General features: G+C 35.8%; 3 protein-coding genes and 1 non-coding gene across 5 annotated transcripts; 2 read left to right on the top strand and 2 right to left on the bottom strand.

Annotated features, from left to right (window-relative positions):
• The first annotated feature begins 480 nt into the window (after window positions 1-480).
• Window positions 481-1,341, top strand: LOC108219046 (uncharacterized). The gene has a single exon (XM_017392294.2). The coding sequence runs from the start codon at window positions 481-483 to the stop codon at window positions 1,339-1,341; it is 861 nt and encodes a 286-aa protein (XP_017247783.2).
• A 4,971-nt stretch (window positions 1,342-6,312) lies between these two features.
• LOC108209236 (protein DMR6-LIKE OXYGENASE 1) lies at window positions 6,313-8,322 on the bottom strand. Its single transcript, XM_017380041.2, has 3 exons — window positions 7,525-8,322; window positions 7,116-7,443; window positions 6,313-6,777 (listed from the first exon to the last, which is right to left on the bottom strand). The coding sequence occupies exons 1-3, from the start codon at window positions 7,965-7,967 to the stop codon at window positions 6,517-6,519; spliced, it is 1,032 nt and encodes a 343-aa protein (XP_017235530.1). The 5' UTR covers window positions 7,968-8,322; the 3' UTR covers window positions 6,313-6,516.
• Window positions 8,323-8,455: 133 nt separating this feature from the next.
• LOC108209246 (uncharacterized) lies at window positions 8,456-11,546 on the bottom strand. Of its 2 annotated transcripts, none has more exons than XM_064092908.1 (2): window positions 10,958-11,545; window positions 8,456-8,478 (listed from the first exon to the last, which is right to left on the bottom strand). In XM_064092908.1, exons 1-2 carry the CDS (start codon window positions 11,409-11,411, stop codon window positions 8,471-8,473), a joined length of 462 nt encoding a protein of 153 aa, XP_063948978.1. In that variant the 5' UTR covers window positions 11,412-11,545; the 3' UTR covers window positions 8,456-8,470. The 2 variants fall into 2 exon arrangements, with proteins under 2 accessions (XP_063948978.1, XP_063948976.1); XM_064092906.1 differs by lacking the exon at window positions 8,456-8,478 and adding an exon at window positions 8,492-10,685 and having other exon boundaries at window positions 10,958-11,546.
• TRNAA-UGC (transfer RNA alanine (anticodon UGC)) lies at window positions 9,935-10,007 on the top strand. Its single transcript has one exon. It is a non-coding gene; the product is annotated as a tRNA-Ala (tRNA).
• Window positions 11,547-14,616: the final 3,070 nt, after the last annotated feature.

The following is a 14,616-nucleotide window of genomic DNA, read 5'->3' as shown; positions in this document are numbered from 1 at the left end:
TACAAATAATTTAAATATATGTGACCGGAGTAGAAGTGGTTATACCCTCTACTAATAATTTATATATATAACCGGAGTAGACGTGGTTACCCCCTCTACTAATATTTTAACTACATATGGTCGGAGCACCGCCTATTTACGGTACCATATAATTTTGGGTAATACCGAAATATAGTGGAAACCTTAATTTATAAATTGCCTGCCTATCGGATAATAATTCTTTTGTGCCTAACTAACTTATGCAGGATTTTCCACTTAAATATATTATTGGTTGGAGATAACCTGTATACGCAGAGGTCGGTATGGCGGGTGAAAATCCATTAGTCATTTTATATATAGATCTGTTCATAATATCGATGATAATAATGATGTACACATTTATTATTGCTTACTTGTTAACGCATTCGATTTAGTAGGATTTTATGTAATATGTACATTGATAGTTTAAGTTGATAATTTTGGTGTTAAATTCAGATTATAATGACAAATCTTACAAACTTGTCGTTCATTGCGTTGGACATTTCTGGGGAGAATTATTTATCGTGGGTACAAGATGTAAAGTTGCACTTGGGTTCAAAGAAATTAAGCAACACAATAAAGGCAGAAAACACATCCACGGTTGAAGAAAACTTTACCTCTATTATTTTTCTCCGACACCACATGCATGAAGATTTAAAATCTGAATACCTAGAAGTCGAGGATCCCTTTATTTTATGGGAAAATCTAAAGGATATGTTCGATCATCGGAAACTAGTTTATCTACCTGCAGCTGAAAATGATTGGGCTAATCTAAGGCTTCAAGATTTTAGGAGTGTTCGGGCATATAGCTCAGCACTATTCAAAATAAGCTCTAGGCTCATTATGTGTGGTGATGTTGTTACTGAGAAAAGAAAGATCAACAAAACATTATCTACTTTTCATCCCAATAATATCAACTTAGTCGAGATGTACAGGGAGCGCAAGTTTACCAAGTTTAGGGATCTCCTTTCAACCCTCCTTGTTGCCGAGCAGAATCATGAATTGGTGATTAAGAATCATCAATCCCGTCCAACGAGATCTGCCCCTTTACCAGAAGTAAATAACACAACATTCCAGCAGAATGTACGTGGAAAAGGGCATGGAGGTGGACGAGGCCATGGTCGCTATCGTGGACGAGGCCGTGGTCGTGGGCATCTTCGTCCTTATAATAGCTCTGGTCACCAGAAGTGGCAACCTGAAACACAGACCAAAAGAAAGGCACCACAAGGAGGGAAAACTGACAATTTATGTCACAAGTGTGGAATGGAAGGGCATTGGTCACGTAATTGTTATATCCCACAACATCTTGTTGATTTATATTAGTCATCCAAAAGATCGAAAGGGAAAATGGTGGAGACCAATTTCACCAACAACTTAGATGATTCCCTTATAATATCAAACGGGGGAATAAGTGTTAATGGTCCTAATGAGTCTAACGAAACTCCCATGTGGGAGGCTGAGGATTAGTTTTATAAAATTATTAGCAACCGGAGGAATGAGCATTAATGGTCCGAATTACTATAGTTACTAGTGTGTATTGTGTGCTTTATTTGAACTATGTAATGTGTTATGTTCCTATCAAATAAATTATGTTTCTTAATTATATACAGAATGGATTCTGAAGATATATGCATTGCTGATTGTGGTACAACTCATACGATTCTACAAAATCGAAAATACTTTACCCATATAACCAAAACCGAAGCTCAAGTTGGAACGATTTCTGGCGTATCTAATATAATCGAAGGTTTTGGAAAAGCTAATTTCGTCTTACCTAATGGTACACACATACATATTCCAAATGCATTATTTTCTAGTAAGTCCACTAGAAATCTTCTTAGTTTTAAAGATATCAGACTTAACGGATTTCACATTGAAACCACTTCTGAGGCTGGTAAAGAATATCTCCTTATCACTTCTGCTAATTCTAGCAACAAGAAAATCCTGGAAAAATTTCACTCACTTTCTTCGGGATTATATATGATGAAAATCAGAACCATTGAGTCACACAATGTCATTGCTTCCAAACTCATAGATCCAAAATCATTTACCCTTTGGCATGAAAGATTAGGTCATCCTGGAGTCTCTATGATGCGTCATATTATAGAAAATTCTACTGGACATCCTCTTAGAGATCTTAAAGTTCTTTCCAAAAATGACCTTCCATGTTCAGCATGTTCTTTAGGAAAACTGATTACTCGGCCATCTCCTACTAAGGTTAAGCTTGAAAGTCCAAGCTTTCTAGAAAGAATCCAAGGCGACATATGTGGACCTATCCACCCATCATCTGGTCCATTTAGGTACTTCATGGTACTAATCGATGCCTCAACTAGATGGTCCCATGTTTGTCTTCTCTCAACTCAAAATGATGCTTTTGCAAAATTACTTGCCCAGATAATCAAATTGCGAGCTCAATTCCCTGATCATTGCATTAAATCAATTCGTTTAGACAATGCCGGCGAATTCACATCTGCAACTTTTGTCGACTATTGCATGTCTGTAGGAATTTCAGTTGAACACCCAGTTCCTCATGTAAATACACAAAATGGGTTAGCCGAGTCCTTTATCAAAAGACTTCAACTTATTGCAAGACCATTGTTATTGAAAGCCAAATTACCTACATCTATCTGGGGTCATGCAATACTTCATGCTGCTAATCTTATTAGGATTAGACCAACTGCCTATAATCAAAATTCTCCACTACAGCTGGTACTTGGTCAAATCCCTAATATTTCTCACTTCAAAATCTTCGGAAGTGTTGTATATGTACCTATTGCTCCACCACAAAGATCGAAGATGGGAGCTCAAAGAAGAATAGGTATTTACGTTGGTTTTGATTCGACATCAATAATCAGATATCTTGAACCACTAACTGGAGATATATTTACTGCACGATATGCAGATTGTCATTTTGACGAATCTTTGTTTCCTCCCTTAGGGGGAGATAAACATGTGAATAAGGTTAATCCTGACATAACATGGAATGCATCAGGATTACATTTTCTAGATCCACGTATCGGTCAATGCGAACTTGAAGTCAAAAGAATTATCCATATGCAAAATATCGCAAACCAAATGCCTGACGCATTTAACGATTCCAGAAATGTAATAAAATCTCATATACCTGTAGTAAACACTCCAGCTAGAATAGATATGCCAATTAAAAAATCAAATGAATTGGTTACAGAATCAAGGCCACGCCTGAAGCGTGGTAGACCGGTCGGTGCAAAGGATGTTGCACCAAGAAAAAGAAAAACAAAGAAAATTGCCCCTGAAGTGGCACATGCTCCAGAGGAAGCAAATACCCCTGAAGTGGTATTATCTCCCGAAGAGATTCCCGTCCCTGAAGATTCGGGATTAAACAATCATGAAATTTCAATAAATTATGTGTATGATATGAAATTATGGGATCGAAGTAAAGCTATAATCGATGATGTATTTGTGTATTCTGCGACATTAGATGTCGACATAAATTCTGATCCTGAACCACAAAGTGTGGATGAATGCCGTCGAAGAAAAGACTGGCTAAAATGGAAAGACGCAATTCAAACAGAATTAAATTCATTGCGCAAAAGAGAAGTATTTGGACCTGTTGTCCAAACACCAATTGGTGTGAACCCTATTGGGAATAAATGGGTATTCATAAGAAAACGAAATGAAAAGAATGAAATTGTGAGATATATAGCCCGGCTTGTAGCACAAGGGTTTTCTCAAAGGCCTGGCATTGATTATCACGAGACATACTCGCCAGTAATGGATGGAATTACTTTTCGTTTTATATTAGGTATGGCATCTAAAGAAAAATTGAAAACACGTCTTATGGACGTTGTTACTGCATACCTATATGGATCAGTTGATAGTGATACTTTTATGAAAATCCCAGAAGGATTAAAAATGGACGAGTTCAAGAAACCTCGTCATATATACTCCATTAAACTTCAACGATCATTGTATGGATTGAAACAATCTGGTCGTATGTGGTATAACAGACTTAGTCGTTATTTACAAAAGAATGGGTATATTAGTAATCAAATTTGTCCATGTGTTTTTATTAAAAAATCACAATCTGGTTTTGTGATTATTGCTGTATATGTGGATGATTTAAACCTTGTAGATTCAGCTACAGAGGTTGATGAAGCTGTCATATATCTAAAGACAGAGTTTGAAATGAAAGATCTTGGGAAGACAAAGTATTGTCTTGGTATACAAGTCGAGCACTTGTCATCGGGAATTTTCCTCCACCAATCTACATATACAGAAAAGGTTTTGAGCAGATTTTACATGGATAAATCTCATCCGTTAACTACTCCAATGGTGGTTAGATCTTTAGAACCAGATAAAGATCCATTTCGACCACGAGAAGATGATGAAGAGGTTCTTGGTCCTGAAATACCATATCTGGGAGCAATTGGTGCACTTATGTATCTTGCGAATAATACAAGGCCAGATATTGTCTTTGCTGTGAATCTATTGGCTAGATTTAGCTCTGCTCCGATAGCCAGACATTGGAATGGGATCAAGCATATATTTCGTTATCTTCGTGGAACCATTGATTTTGGGTTATTCTTTCCAGAGAACTCGACATCTCAGTTGATTGGATATGCAGACGCTGGATATCTTTCAGATCCTCATTTTGGCAAATCACAAACTGGATATGTATTCACATATTGCGGTACAGCAATTTCCTGGAAATCCACGAAGCAAACTACAGTGGAAACCTCAACAAATCATTCAGAATTAATTGCAATACACGAAACTAGTAGAGAATGTGTTTGGTTGCGATCTATTATCAAGAATATTCAAGAATCATGTGGATTACCGGATATCACGAGAAGTCCTACTATTATGTTTGAGGATAACACTGCATGCATTGATCAACTCAAGGAGGGATATATCAAGGGAGACCGGACGAAGCATAATTCACCAAAATTCTTCTATACTCATGAGCTTCAAAAGAATGGTAAAATTGATATACAACAAATTCAATCATGTGACAACCTTGCAGACTTATTCACAAAATCGTTGCCGAACTCAACATTTGCAAAGCTGCGACGTAACATTGGAATGCGTCGACTCAAGGATATGCTGCAGCAAAACTTCAGTAATTGATTGTACTCTTTTTCCTTCGTTAAAGTTTTTATCCCACTGGGTTTTTCTTTGACAAGGTTTTAATGAGGCAATCTATGATCCATAGTATCATGACAATCAAAGGGGAGTGTTAGAAATTGATTGTCATATACATGCATTCAAAGTTACAATAGTAGAGCTACGGTAAGTCTAAGAAATAGGAGTAGAAAAATGGCAAAGCATTTAATGTTCTTGTTCATTGTTTTGGCTATAAATAGGCATCTTCAGTAAGTATTGAAATGCACCCGAGCAATACTACTTCTGCTCTTTTTTCTTCTCTCTGTCTCTGTTAAAATAGCAGTTCTCTAATATCATTGTAGCTAGTATATTACAACAGTTTAGAGAAATTTTAGTTCATTAATATTATTTTTTTTTTGATAAAAATGTACTTACATTAACAAATACCATGCTTCAAGATTACACGGAATAAACTCTGGAGCAGTGGTTAACCACTCCGTTAGAACGTAGAATATGCAGCCTTAGCTAGAAGATGCGCTGCAGTATTCGCAGATCTATACACAAACATAACTAACACTTGTTCAAAGTGTTTTAGGATATCAATACAATCTTCAATAATCATATGAAAATAATTGTTGCCTCAGACCTCCAGTAATTGCATCTACCACAAGCTTTGCGTCGCATTCAAATATACATTTACATTTACTGTGTCTCCACGTTAAGGCTTCTTTCAACCCCATAGCCTCTGCTTCATTTGGCTGCATTCTTCCTTGCACTATACTACTTGGAGCTCCAATAAATTCTCCCCTATCATTTCGAATAACACAGCCTACTCCCACTTGATCTGATCCCGGAATACATGTTGCATCCGTACTAATTTTTAACCACCCTGTAGGCTGTAGGTGGCTTGGTCCAGGTTCGGCTTCCAGTTGTTTGCATCCCTCTTGTTTGTCTCTTTTCTGCCCTTGCCGTGTTCTAGTCAACCAGCATACTATACGCCTTAGCCCATTTGTTCCAGACCCAGTTATTTCTTCTATGCCATTTGTTATGTACACTTTATCCCTATGTGTTCATCCCCAGTTGATCTTATTCCATTAACCATGTACCAGAATAAATAAAATATTCTGTTAAATTACCTCTTAGCCTTTAACAATCTTTAGAAATTTGTGTAAAACAATAAAATAAAGATACGGCTTTACAAAAAATTGCTTGTGTGTCCTAATGAACTGGATGTTAATATTATATATCATTATACACCATCCATCCGAAATTATAATTTATTACACATCATTCAAAGTAGAAGCTGAAAGCTGAACTGAAACTGGTGTACATTATTTTGCTTCTGACATGACAACAATCCTACCATGAGATCGCAGCCTTATTTGATATCCAGTTGTATATGTTTACAGGGTACTATTCAGATACCCTGAAATGATATGTCTGAATATTTTCTACGTCAAGTTTCTTGAAATTACTTTGTTTTCTGTTCATTGTAAACTTCCCCCAGTTGTAGGCCTTGAACTTTGGAGGGTTTTCATCACTTGTCAGCTCATGCAGAGGCTTCACTGTTGTCGAATGAGCAGGATCAAAGAAAAACGGAATCGAATATCTTTCCTTTGCTGGATTCACCATTGCCCTGTGCTCTGCACTTTCATACTTATCATTACTCCACACCTGTATAAAGCTTCCATGTAAGAATTGCTTAGACTCTAAATTATTTGGTGCCTCTAAACAAGAAATATCCACTGTGAACCACTTACCATATTTACGACGATTTAAGGGGAGGCTAACCCAGGCTGTAGTCTTGGTTAAGTCATAAAAATTAATGGAATTTTTTGTTCTCAGTCATGTTCTTCTCTTAAAATTTAGAAGTTTTTTTTATATAAACCCAGTCTGATTTCAAGGAATCAGTAAAAAATTATTATTTTAGATTTCAACCCCGTGTCATTTCAATTTCTGGTTCCGCCACGGGTAATATATGATCTCAAGTTATGATGAGTTATCAATTATACCTGAATTGCATCGCCGACATTGATAATGTAAGCATTAGGAGTAGGTTTTACCCTAATCCACTCTCCATCAGATTTTTGCCTCACTTCAAGTCCTCCTACACTGTCCTGATACAGAATGGTCAGGCCACCTGCATCTTTATGTTGACCAACGCCAAGGACTAGGTCAGGGACAGGGCAGGGCGGATAGTAGTTGAGCCTGAGACGGCTGGTTGACTCCTTAAAGAACTCATTGAACCTGTTTGCTTCCAAGCTTAGGCTCAAAGCTAAGAGCTCTATTAATTTGAAAGAAAGTCTTGTCATTTCTTGAGCGTATTCTTCGCATGCCTCCCTGATTGGAAAAACCTTTGTTACAAACAGATAATAATCAGAACAAGACTACAAAAGTATAAAGGCTAGTTCTGTGAAGTACCTGAAATTTTTAGGATTTTCAGGCCAGTAATTAACCAAGGTGATCAGTTCCTTATCATCAGGATCCGGAGAAGCAGGCAATATTGTTGGATTCTCAACTGTACAATCGAACACTTCTTTCCAGTCTCGAACATTTTTAGTGTGCTCAGTGTCATAATATCCAAATGGATTCAATTCATCCCTCTTTACCTTGAGCTTCTCCTCTTTCGGCTGAGCAAAGAAGCTCCTCGATGCAGACTCGAGCTTTTCGCGTAATTTTACAGGAACCCCGTGATTGATCACCTGGAAAAACCCCCAGTTTTCACAAGCATGGCCTATTTGGGAAACAACAAGTTGTGTATCTGATATTGAAAGATCAATCAATGGGATGCCTTGAGCCTCAGTGAAAGTGAGTTTAGGCCTGTGTTCAACAGCTTGGATAAAGCTCTGATCAACTTCTCCCATTGTTGACTATGGTGATCAAACAATCAGAATTTTAAAATCTCTGCAAGTGCGGAGTTAGCTTGTACTGGTCCATTTAAATAATCTGGAGTGGCCAGACCAACTAGATGAAATAAATATTAAAATTTAATCGAAAGATTAAGGTGCCCTTTGAATCACGGATTCCAATCGATTAACACAAATAAGAATGATTATTAAAATCTCACGTGATCCACATTGCCCCCAAATATACAACTAAAACATTATTTCGGCTACCTCGGATACTTTTTTCTTAATAACCAGAATCAGAATTTAGAATCCAATTAATTGACCCATAATCATTTTATTGGCTGATTTGTTTTATGTTAATCACAGATTATTTAAGTTACGGAAAACTGAAATAAATGACAAAATACAGAGGCCGGAAGCATCTTGTTGCATGAATTGGCGTAGAAAGTTAAGGTGGCAATTGAGAATAATTGTGATCATTCGGCTACTTTGGATCCGACTTTGGCAGATAATTTGGATCATTCTCCTGAAAATGATGAGTGGGTTTAAGCCCCAGAATATATTATTAAGGTTGTTGCACATTACATAGTGAGGAACAGAAGCACATTACATAGAGTCAGCAAAAAGGTTAGTCGCAGCAGGGTTTCAATCCGGTTCTACCATCTGAAGTGTCTAATATCAAGGGGATTATTTGCCAGTGCTACTGCGATTATATAATTAAGTTATGCCAGGCCATACAAATAAGATGATTGTTTTTACAAACCAAAATTTGGGTTGATATAATAATAAATATTAAAAAATTATAAACATGTACTAGCCTCCTCTCTTCCCAATGCAAACTATTAAGGCTTATATGTAAGTTATAAATAAAAACATATGCAAAATAAATCTTTGGAATTGATCAACTATCAAGGCTTTTATAACTTAAAATATGAACATATGCAGAATCAAGTTTCCGAGTAACTATCAAGCCTTTTATAAATAAAGAAGATAAGAAAAACTTATATGACGGTCACTATTTTTATTTTACAGGAGATATCGGAGACTATATGTTATGTAAGCAATAACATATTTTGAACAACAGAAAATATAATTATGATATTTTGCTAGTAAAACATCCGAAATCATGTAAATTCAGCAAACAACAAGCCGTGTTATTATATGCAACATATTCATATTTATGAAGATTTTTAAGGATAGTGAATTTTATAGAATATGATTTACAAAACAATATGTTGCAGTAGCATCTGAATTGTCTAAGATCAAGATCATCGTCAGTGCTACTGCAACACTATCATAAATTAATATTAGACTACAATACGATGAGATTTTCACATAAAGACAATGTGGGTCTATATAATTATAAAACAAACATATAAATTAAGGTTCCATATACCTTACACCATCTCTACACATCCCTAGCTTTTAATAATAATGATAATAATAATAATTCCAGTAAAATTTAAAAACAATTTAAAAGCACATTAGGGATCAGATCCGTACAGTATATAGTGAATATATATAGGTGCTGGGTCAAAACCAAAGCATTATATAGATATCCAAATATATAGCCACGTCAAGGCAAAGAATCACCTACACAATCCATTCAGATTTTTCTGAATAAGCAAAATTACAATGCAGTAGAATTTCTATCTTTCAAGAGGCGAGGAACATAACCTAAAGCCCTAGAGTGCAAATTTCAGTAGAAAATATGTTTTCATAGTTGCGAGCTTAGCATTCAAATCAAGTGGCTTGCCACTCCATAATAGACAATTCGTTAATGTCTTGCCATTTGAATCTTACACAAATGAAAAATCCCCGCTTTTTTAGCACTAAGCACCCTTACTGATGAAAACATCTACTCTCTCTCTCAGTTGACTATCATCTCTATACATCTATTTGCTTGATGTGTAATTCTTCCCCAAGTAAAATCCTTGTGCACTAGATAAGTTACAAATTTCTGTAAAATGTAAACATCAATTGGGGATGTAGCTCACATGGTAGAGCGCTCGCTTTGCATGCGAGAGGTACGGGGTTCGATACCCCGCATCTCCATTTTCGTATATTATTTGCAACATAGACATAGGCAATTTGAATCAGAAATTTTTGAACCGAGGCAATTTGAGTCAGAAATTTTTATAAGCAGAAGGGAAACTAGGCATAGCTCTCCATTTTTGTATATTAGTTGTAACATAGACATTTGAATCAAAAATTTTGGAGGAGCAGGTCTTAGTGGAAAAAATAGACCGAGGCAATTTGAGTCAGAAATTTTTATAAGCAGAAGGGAAACTACGCATAGCTGCATAGGCAAATTTGAAAGTTAAGAACACTTCATAGAATTGGAAGACAAAACGATCAAGAACCTCAGAGAAACATTCACAAAACACACAAATTAATCATGATACACAACGAGAATCGGACTCAATCTCCAGTTTTGTCTAAGCAGGGAGGCATGACAGTGTGGTTCATGTCCGTGAGATTCACGCGCTGAGATACCTTCCAAACCAACTTTGACATTATAAACCCGACTACAAATGGAATCATGGGAATGAGTTTTGAAGTTGGATATATTAATTCCAATTCCACCAATCAATAAACACCACAATATCCACTACCATTTAGCACCCCTAGTTCATTAGTAGGTCTGGACACTAAATATATAACCGGAACCTTCAACCCCTTCCCTCTCCAATCAAACGAAAGGGCTATCAAAATTCACTTCCTTAATTTGAACTGTGCAAAAAAAAATAAAAATCAATCGTATCATCAATTTCCCCTTGTATATACTTAACAACCAATTGCAGTCATCGGTTCCACGTCTACTCAAGAGTCTAATGCATCGAAAAACATGTAATATACCAGACAACATAAACGAAAACACATATGACATATTTAACAACTAAACACACTAGACAAATTCAATTTTCCCATTAATTAAACTAGAAAAACAAATTCAACCAAAGTACCAACAATTATATATCATATAACACAAATATACTAATTACCACCGCCACTAGAAAAATTCCGAACAGCATTCCACAAATTGGCGAAAGAGGATGCCAAATGAGGCACAACAGCACCAATCCCATTAACCATCACACCCGAAGCAACTCCGATAGCCAAAGCCTGCGGATACCCAGGTTTCGTGTCCACCTTCATATCCAAATTCATTAGCCTACTATTAATCACATCCAATTTTCGACCACTCGAAACCCCAGCTGCAGTTGTGTCCCCAGCATTGACAGCCTTCCGAGTGGTGTTTTCGACAACGAGCTTCCGAAAGAGAGCTTTCTGGAGGTCTTCAATGACTCTGAGAGAAGCTTGTTGGGTGGTGAGGCCTTTGGATTCATAGTGGGCTATCATTTCGGATGGGGTGGGGAGCTTTTTGGGTGTGGTTTTTGGGGTTTTGGTGGAGGGTAGTGAGGGGGATAGTGAGGGAGATGGGAGAGAAGTTGCCATGTGGGAGAGATTTGGGAGAGACTTGGGGAGAGAGATAAAGGAGGGAGAGAGAAGAGGGTTTTGCTGGTCAAGACTTTGAAGATGATGAGAGAGAGTGTTAAACCCTTGCCCAAAGAAATAAACGCAAACGCAGCGAAGAAATAATATGCTCAACCGGCCAACCGGGTCAAGCCGTCGTCACCGAACCGCATTTTGCTAATAATCGATTAACCGCATTTTGCGGATAATTGATAAATAGGATTATTTTTTGTGCAAATCGTTTATTTTCGAGTTGCCTGAGAAATTGATTTTGAAATCTTGTAAAAACCGAATCACACCGTAAATCACAATTATAGAATTTATTAATTGAAAAATAATAAAATATACATATATATAGGGGCTGTTTGGGTGAGTTTAAAATAAGTGTTTTTTACTTAAAATAAAAAAGTGAAGTAGAAATCATAAGCAAGTTAAGAATTATAAGTGATTAAAGTGTTTGGGAAAAAAAGTAGAAGTCGTGAAACAAAATCTAGTATTCTGGGCCGTTTGGGTAAGTTTAAAATAAGTGCTTCTTGCTTAAAATAAATAAGTGGAGTAGAAGTTAGAAGCAAGATAAGACTTATAAGTGATTAAAGTGTTTGGGAAATAAGTAGAAGCCCTGAAACAAAAGTTAGCATTCCTAACTTTTTTTAAGTGTTTCTTGACTTCTTACACAAACGGTACGAATAAGTAATTCTAACTTATAAGTCGAGAAGTCTGGTTTAAAAGGGGGCCAAACACCCACTTAACTTAAAAAAGTGCTTCTTGACTTTTTATACAAACGGTACGAATAAGTGTTTATAACTTAAAAACTCGGAAGTCGGGCTTTTAAGTGTTTGCCAAACACCATCATAATCCGGAAGCGAATGAGTTGGGACTCGAGACAAATTAAGATATGCTCGAAGAGGATAGATTATAGATAGGCTTGCCATCACAGGATTGTCAAATACCAAGTCCAGGAAGGGGCTAATTATCAAGTTGGTCACTGAAGTGAGCTGAATGTATCAAGTTGGTCATTGAACTCAAAACGGTATCAAGATGGTCACTGAAGTGGCCATATATATCAAACAAATACCTTGAAATATGAGTTCAAGCAATAAAAATATTATTTATAAAGTTTTACACATTATTTTTGAATGTTACTGAAACCAAGTAAAAGGTCATGACTTCTAATATTTATGACAAAAATTTAGATTTTATCAAGTTTATTTATTATTTATTTTTAATTAAAACAAAGAAATAACTATATAATAAAATATAAATAATAAATAAACTAGATAAAATATAAATATATTATTTTAAATACTAGAAGTCATAACCTTTTAGTTGATTGTGGTAACATTTAAAAATAATGTGTAAAACTTTATAAATAATATTTTTAGTGCTTGAACTCATATTTCAAGGTACTTGTTTGATATATATGGCCACTTCAGTGACCATCTTGATACCGTTTTGAGTTCAGTGACCAACTTGATACATTAAGCCCACTTCAGTGACCAACTTGATAATTAATCCGTCCAGGAAGTCCAATACTTTGCTTTGAGGAGTAAAGAATAGATCGTCCTAAGTAGGGGCCATGATGTTAAGGGAACCGACTACTTCCACGTCGATGAAGTAAGGTAAACCGATGCCCAACTGGGAAGGTCGAGGTGGTTCAGCCGGGGACCTACAAACTAGTCGGATTGTACAGAAGCTCCATCAAAAAAGCATGCTTCTCGTCCTCCCAAGTATTAGCCTCTTAATTTCTTCCACTCTTTTATTTTTACTTCTAGTCTAGTTATTTCGAATGTATATTATTTTTAAAGCATGTATTTTTCATTACTTCATTTTTAACAAGAATACCTGAAAACTTTGCCATTCTTTGAGTACATTTTTGATCGGATGACACATTAAATAAGAATCTAAGATCGGATTCGTATCTTGGGGACAAGATCAGATCAATTACATTAGTATTTAAATTTTTGTTTTCTCCTAAATCAAAGGGAAAAATATATTAATATATTTACTTAGTTTATAATACCCCTTCAAATATTGGTGGCTGAAGAGCCATGTACTCTCTGTTCTAAAAGTCGCTGATTAATCACGATTAATCACCGATTAATCCATGTTCTGTAGCTCGTCGAACTGATTAAATCTCCGATTAATCACCGATCAATCCGATTAATCTCCGATCAATTCAATTAATCTCCGATTAATCTTTGTTCCGTGACTTCACCGATTAAGTCCGATTTCCGCTTTTTACAACACTGCATGTACTGAAGCAAAAGTAATCAGCTTAAGACGTACATTAACAATTTTGAAAACGCTAAGACAAAATTATCATGAGCCAAAGAGGTGTTCACAATCATAATTATGCCAAGATCATAATCGAATACCGAAGAAGCATATCAAAGGAAATATGCTAATGCAAAATATAAAAGTCGGATATGCATAAAGAAAAAGTACTTGAAATTAAAATAAAATTAAATATGACAAAGCGTGAAGGCCAATACTTAGGGGGTGGTATTGTATCATGATTTTTAATGACTTTTATTGACTTTTAAAATATAGGTGTATTCAATTAAGATTTTTAAATACTCTTTAAAAGTAAGGAAGTATTGTATTAGGATTTATAAAAAGTCTTTCAAAGTTTGAGATATTGAATTATAACTTTTAAAGAGTTATCAAAAGTCAGTTGTTATTCAATATTCATAACCCGGAGTAGGCCTGTCAATGGAGCGGAGCTCCGACCCGATCCGATCCGATCCGATCCGGGGCTTTTTTAGTGGATATGGATTCATCGAAAAAAAATCCGATCCGAAATCTGATCCGATAAGAAAAATCCGATTATAAATGGAGCGGATATGGATTTAAGGTGATCCGATCCGTTAATGACCCGATCCGGTAGAATATATATAAATAAATATATAAATATAAATATAAATATATATATATATATAATAAATATAAATAAATAAATATATTATATTTTTTTAGTTGCAGTAGTTATTTTTAGTTATAGTAGTCCCTGGATATTATCTATGTGAGTCGTGGGTTGTGATTGTGTTTGATTAATCGTTTAATTGACTAGTTGAATGAGTTGACCCGGAAGAGACGCGGCATTACGCGCTGTAAAGTTATAGCAAATAGTATTGGTATCTTGAAAATTCTATCATTTTGTGTATTTTGCCTCTTCATTTGTGATTTT

The sequence above is a fragment of the Daucus carota genome, chromosome 1, assembly GCF_001625215.2.
Source record: "Daucus carota subsp. sativus chromosome 1, DH1 v3.0, whole genome shotgun sequence".
Lineage (NCBI taxonomy): Eukaryota > Viridiplantae > Streptophyta > Magnoliopsida > Apiales > Apiaceae > Daucus > Daucus carota.
This window is presented reverse-complemented; position numbering and strand designations above follow the sequence as displayed.

What these genes read in the sequence shown, in the direction of transcription:
- LOC108209236 (XM_017380041.2), bottom strand. Translation starts at nt 7,967, where the DNA reads ATGGGAGAAGTTGATCAGAGCTTTATCCAAGCTGTTGAACACAGGCCT. An exon ending in GAAAATCCTAAAAATTTCAG is followed by an intron (nt 7,444 to 7,524) that starts GTACTTCACAGA and finishes TTTTCCAATCAG; the next exon opens with GGAGGCATGCGAAGAATACG. An exon ending in ATGTCGGCGATGCAATTCAG is followed by an intron (nt 6,778 to 7,115) that starts GTATAATTGATA and finishes AGCTTTATACAG; the next exon opens with GTGTGGAGTAATGATAAGTA.
- LOC108209246 (XM_064092906.1), bottom strand. Translation starts at nt 11,411, where the DNA reads ATGGCAACTTCTCTCCCATCTCCCTCACTATCCCCCTCACTACCCTCC. An exon ending in GAATTTTTCTAGTGGCGGTG is followed by an intron (nt 10,686 to 10,957) that starts GTAATTAGTATA and finishes TTTTTTGCACAG; the next exon opens with TTCAAATTAAGGAAGTGAAT.
- LOC108219046 (XM_017392294.2), top strand. Translation starts at nt 481, where the DNA reads ATGACAAATCTTACAAACTTGTCGTTCATTGCGTTGGACATTTCTGGG.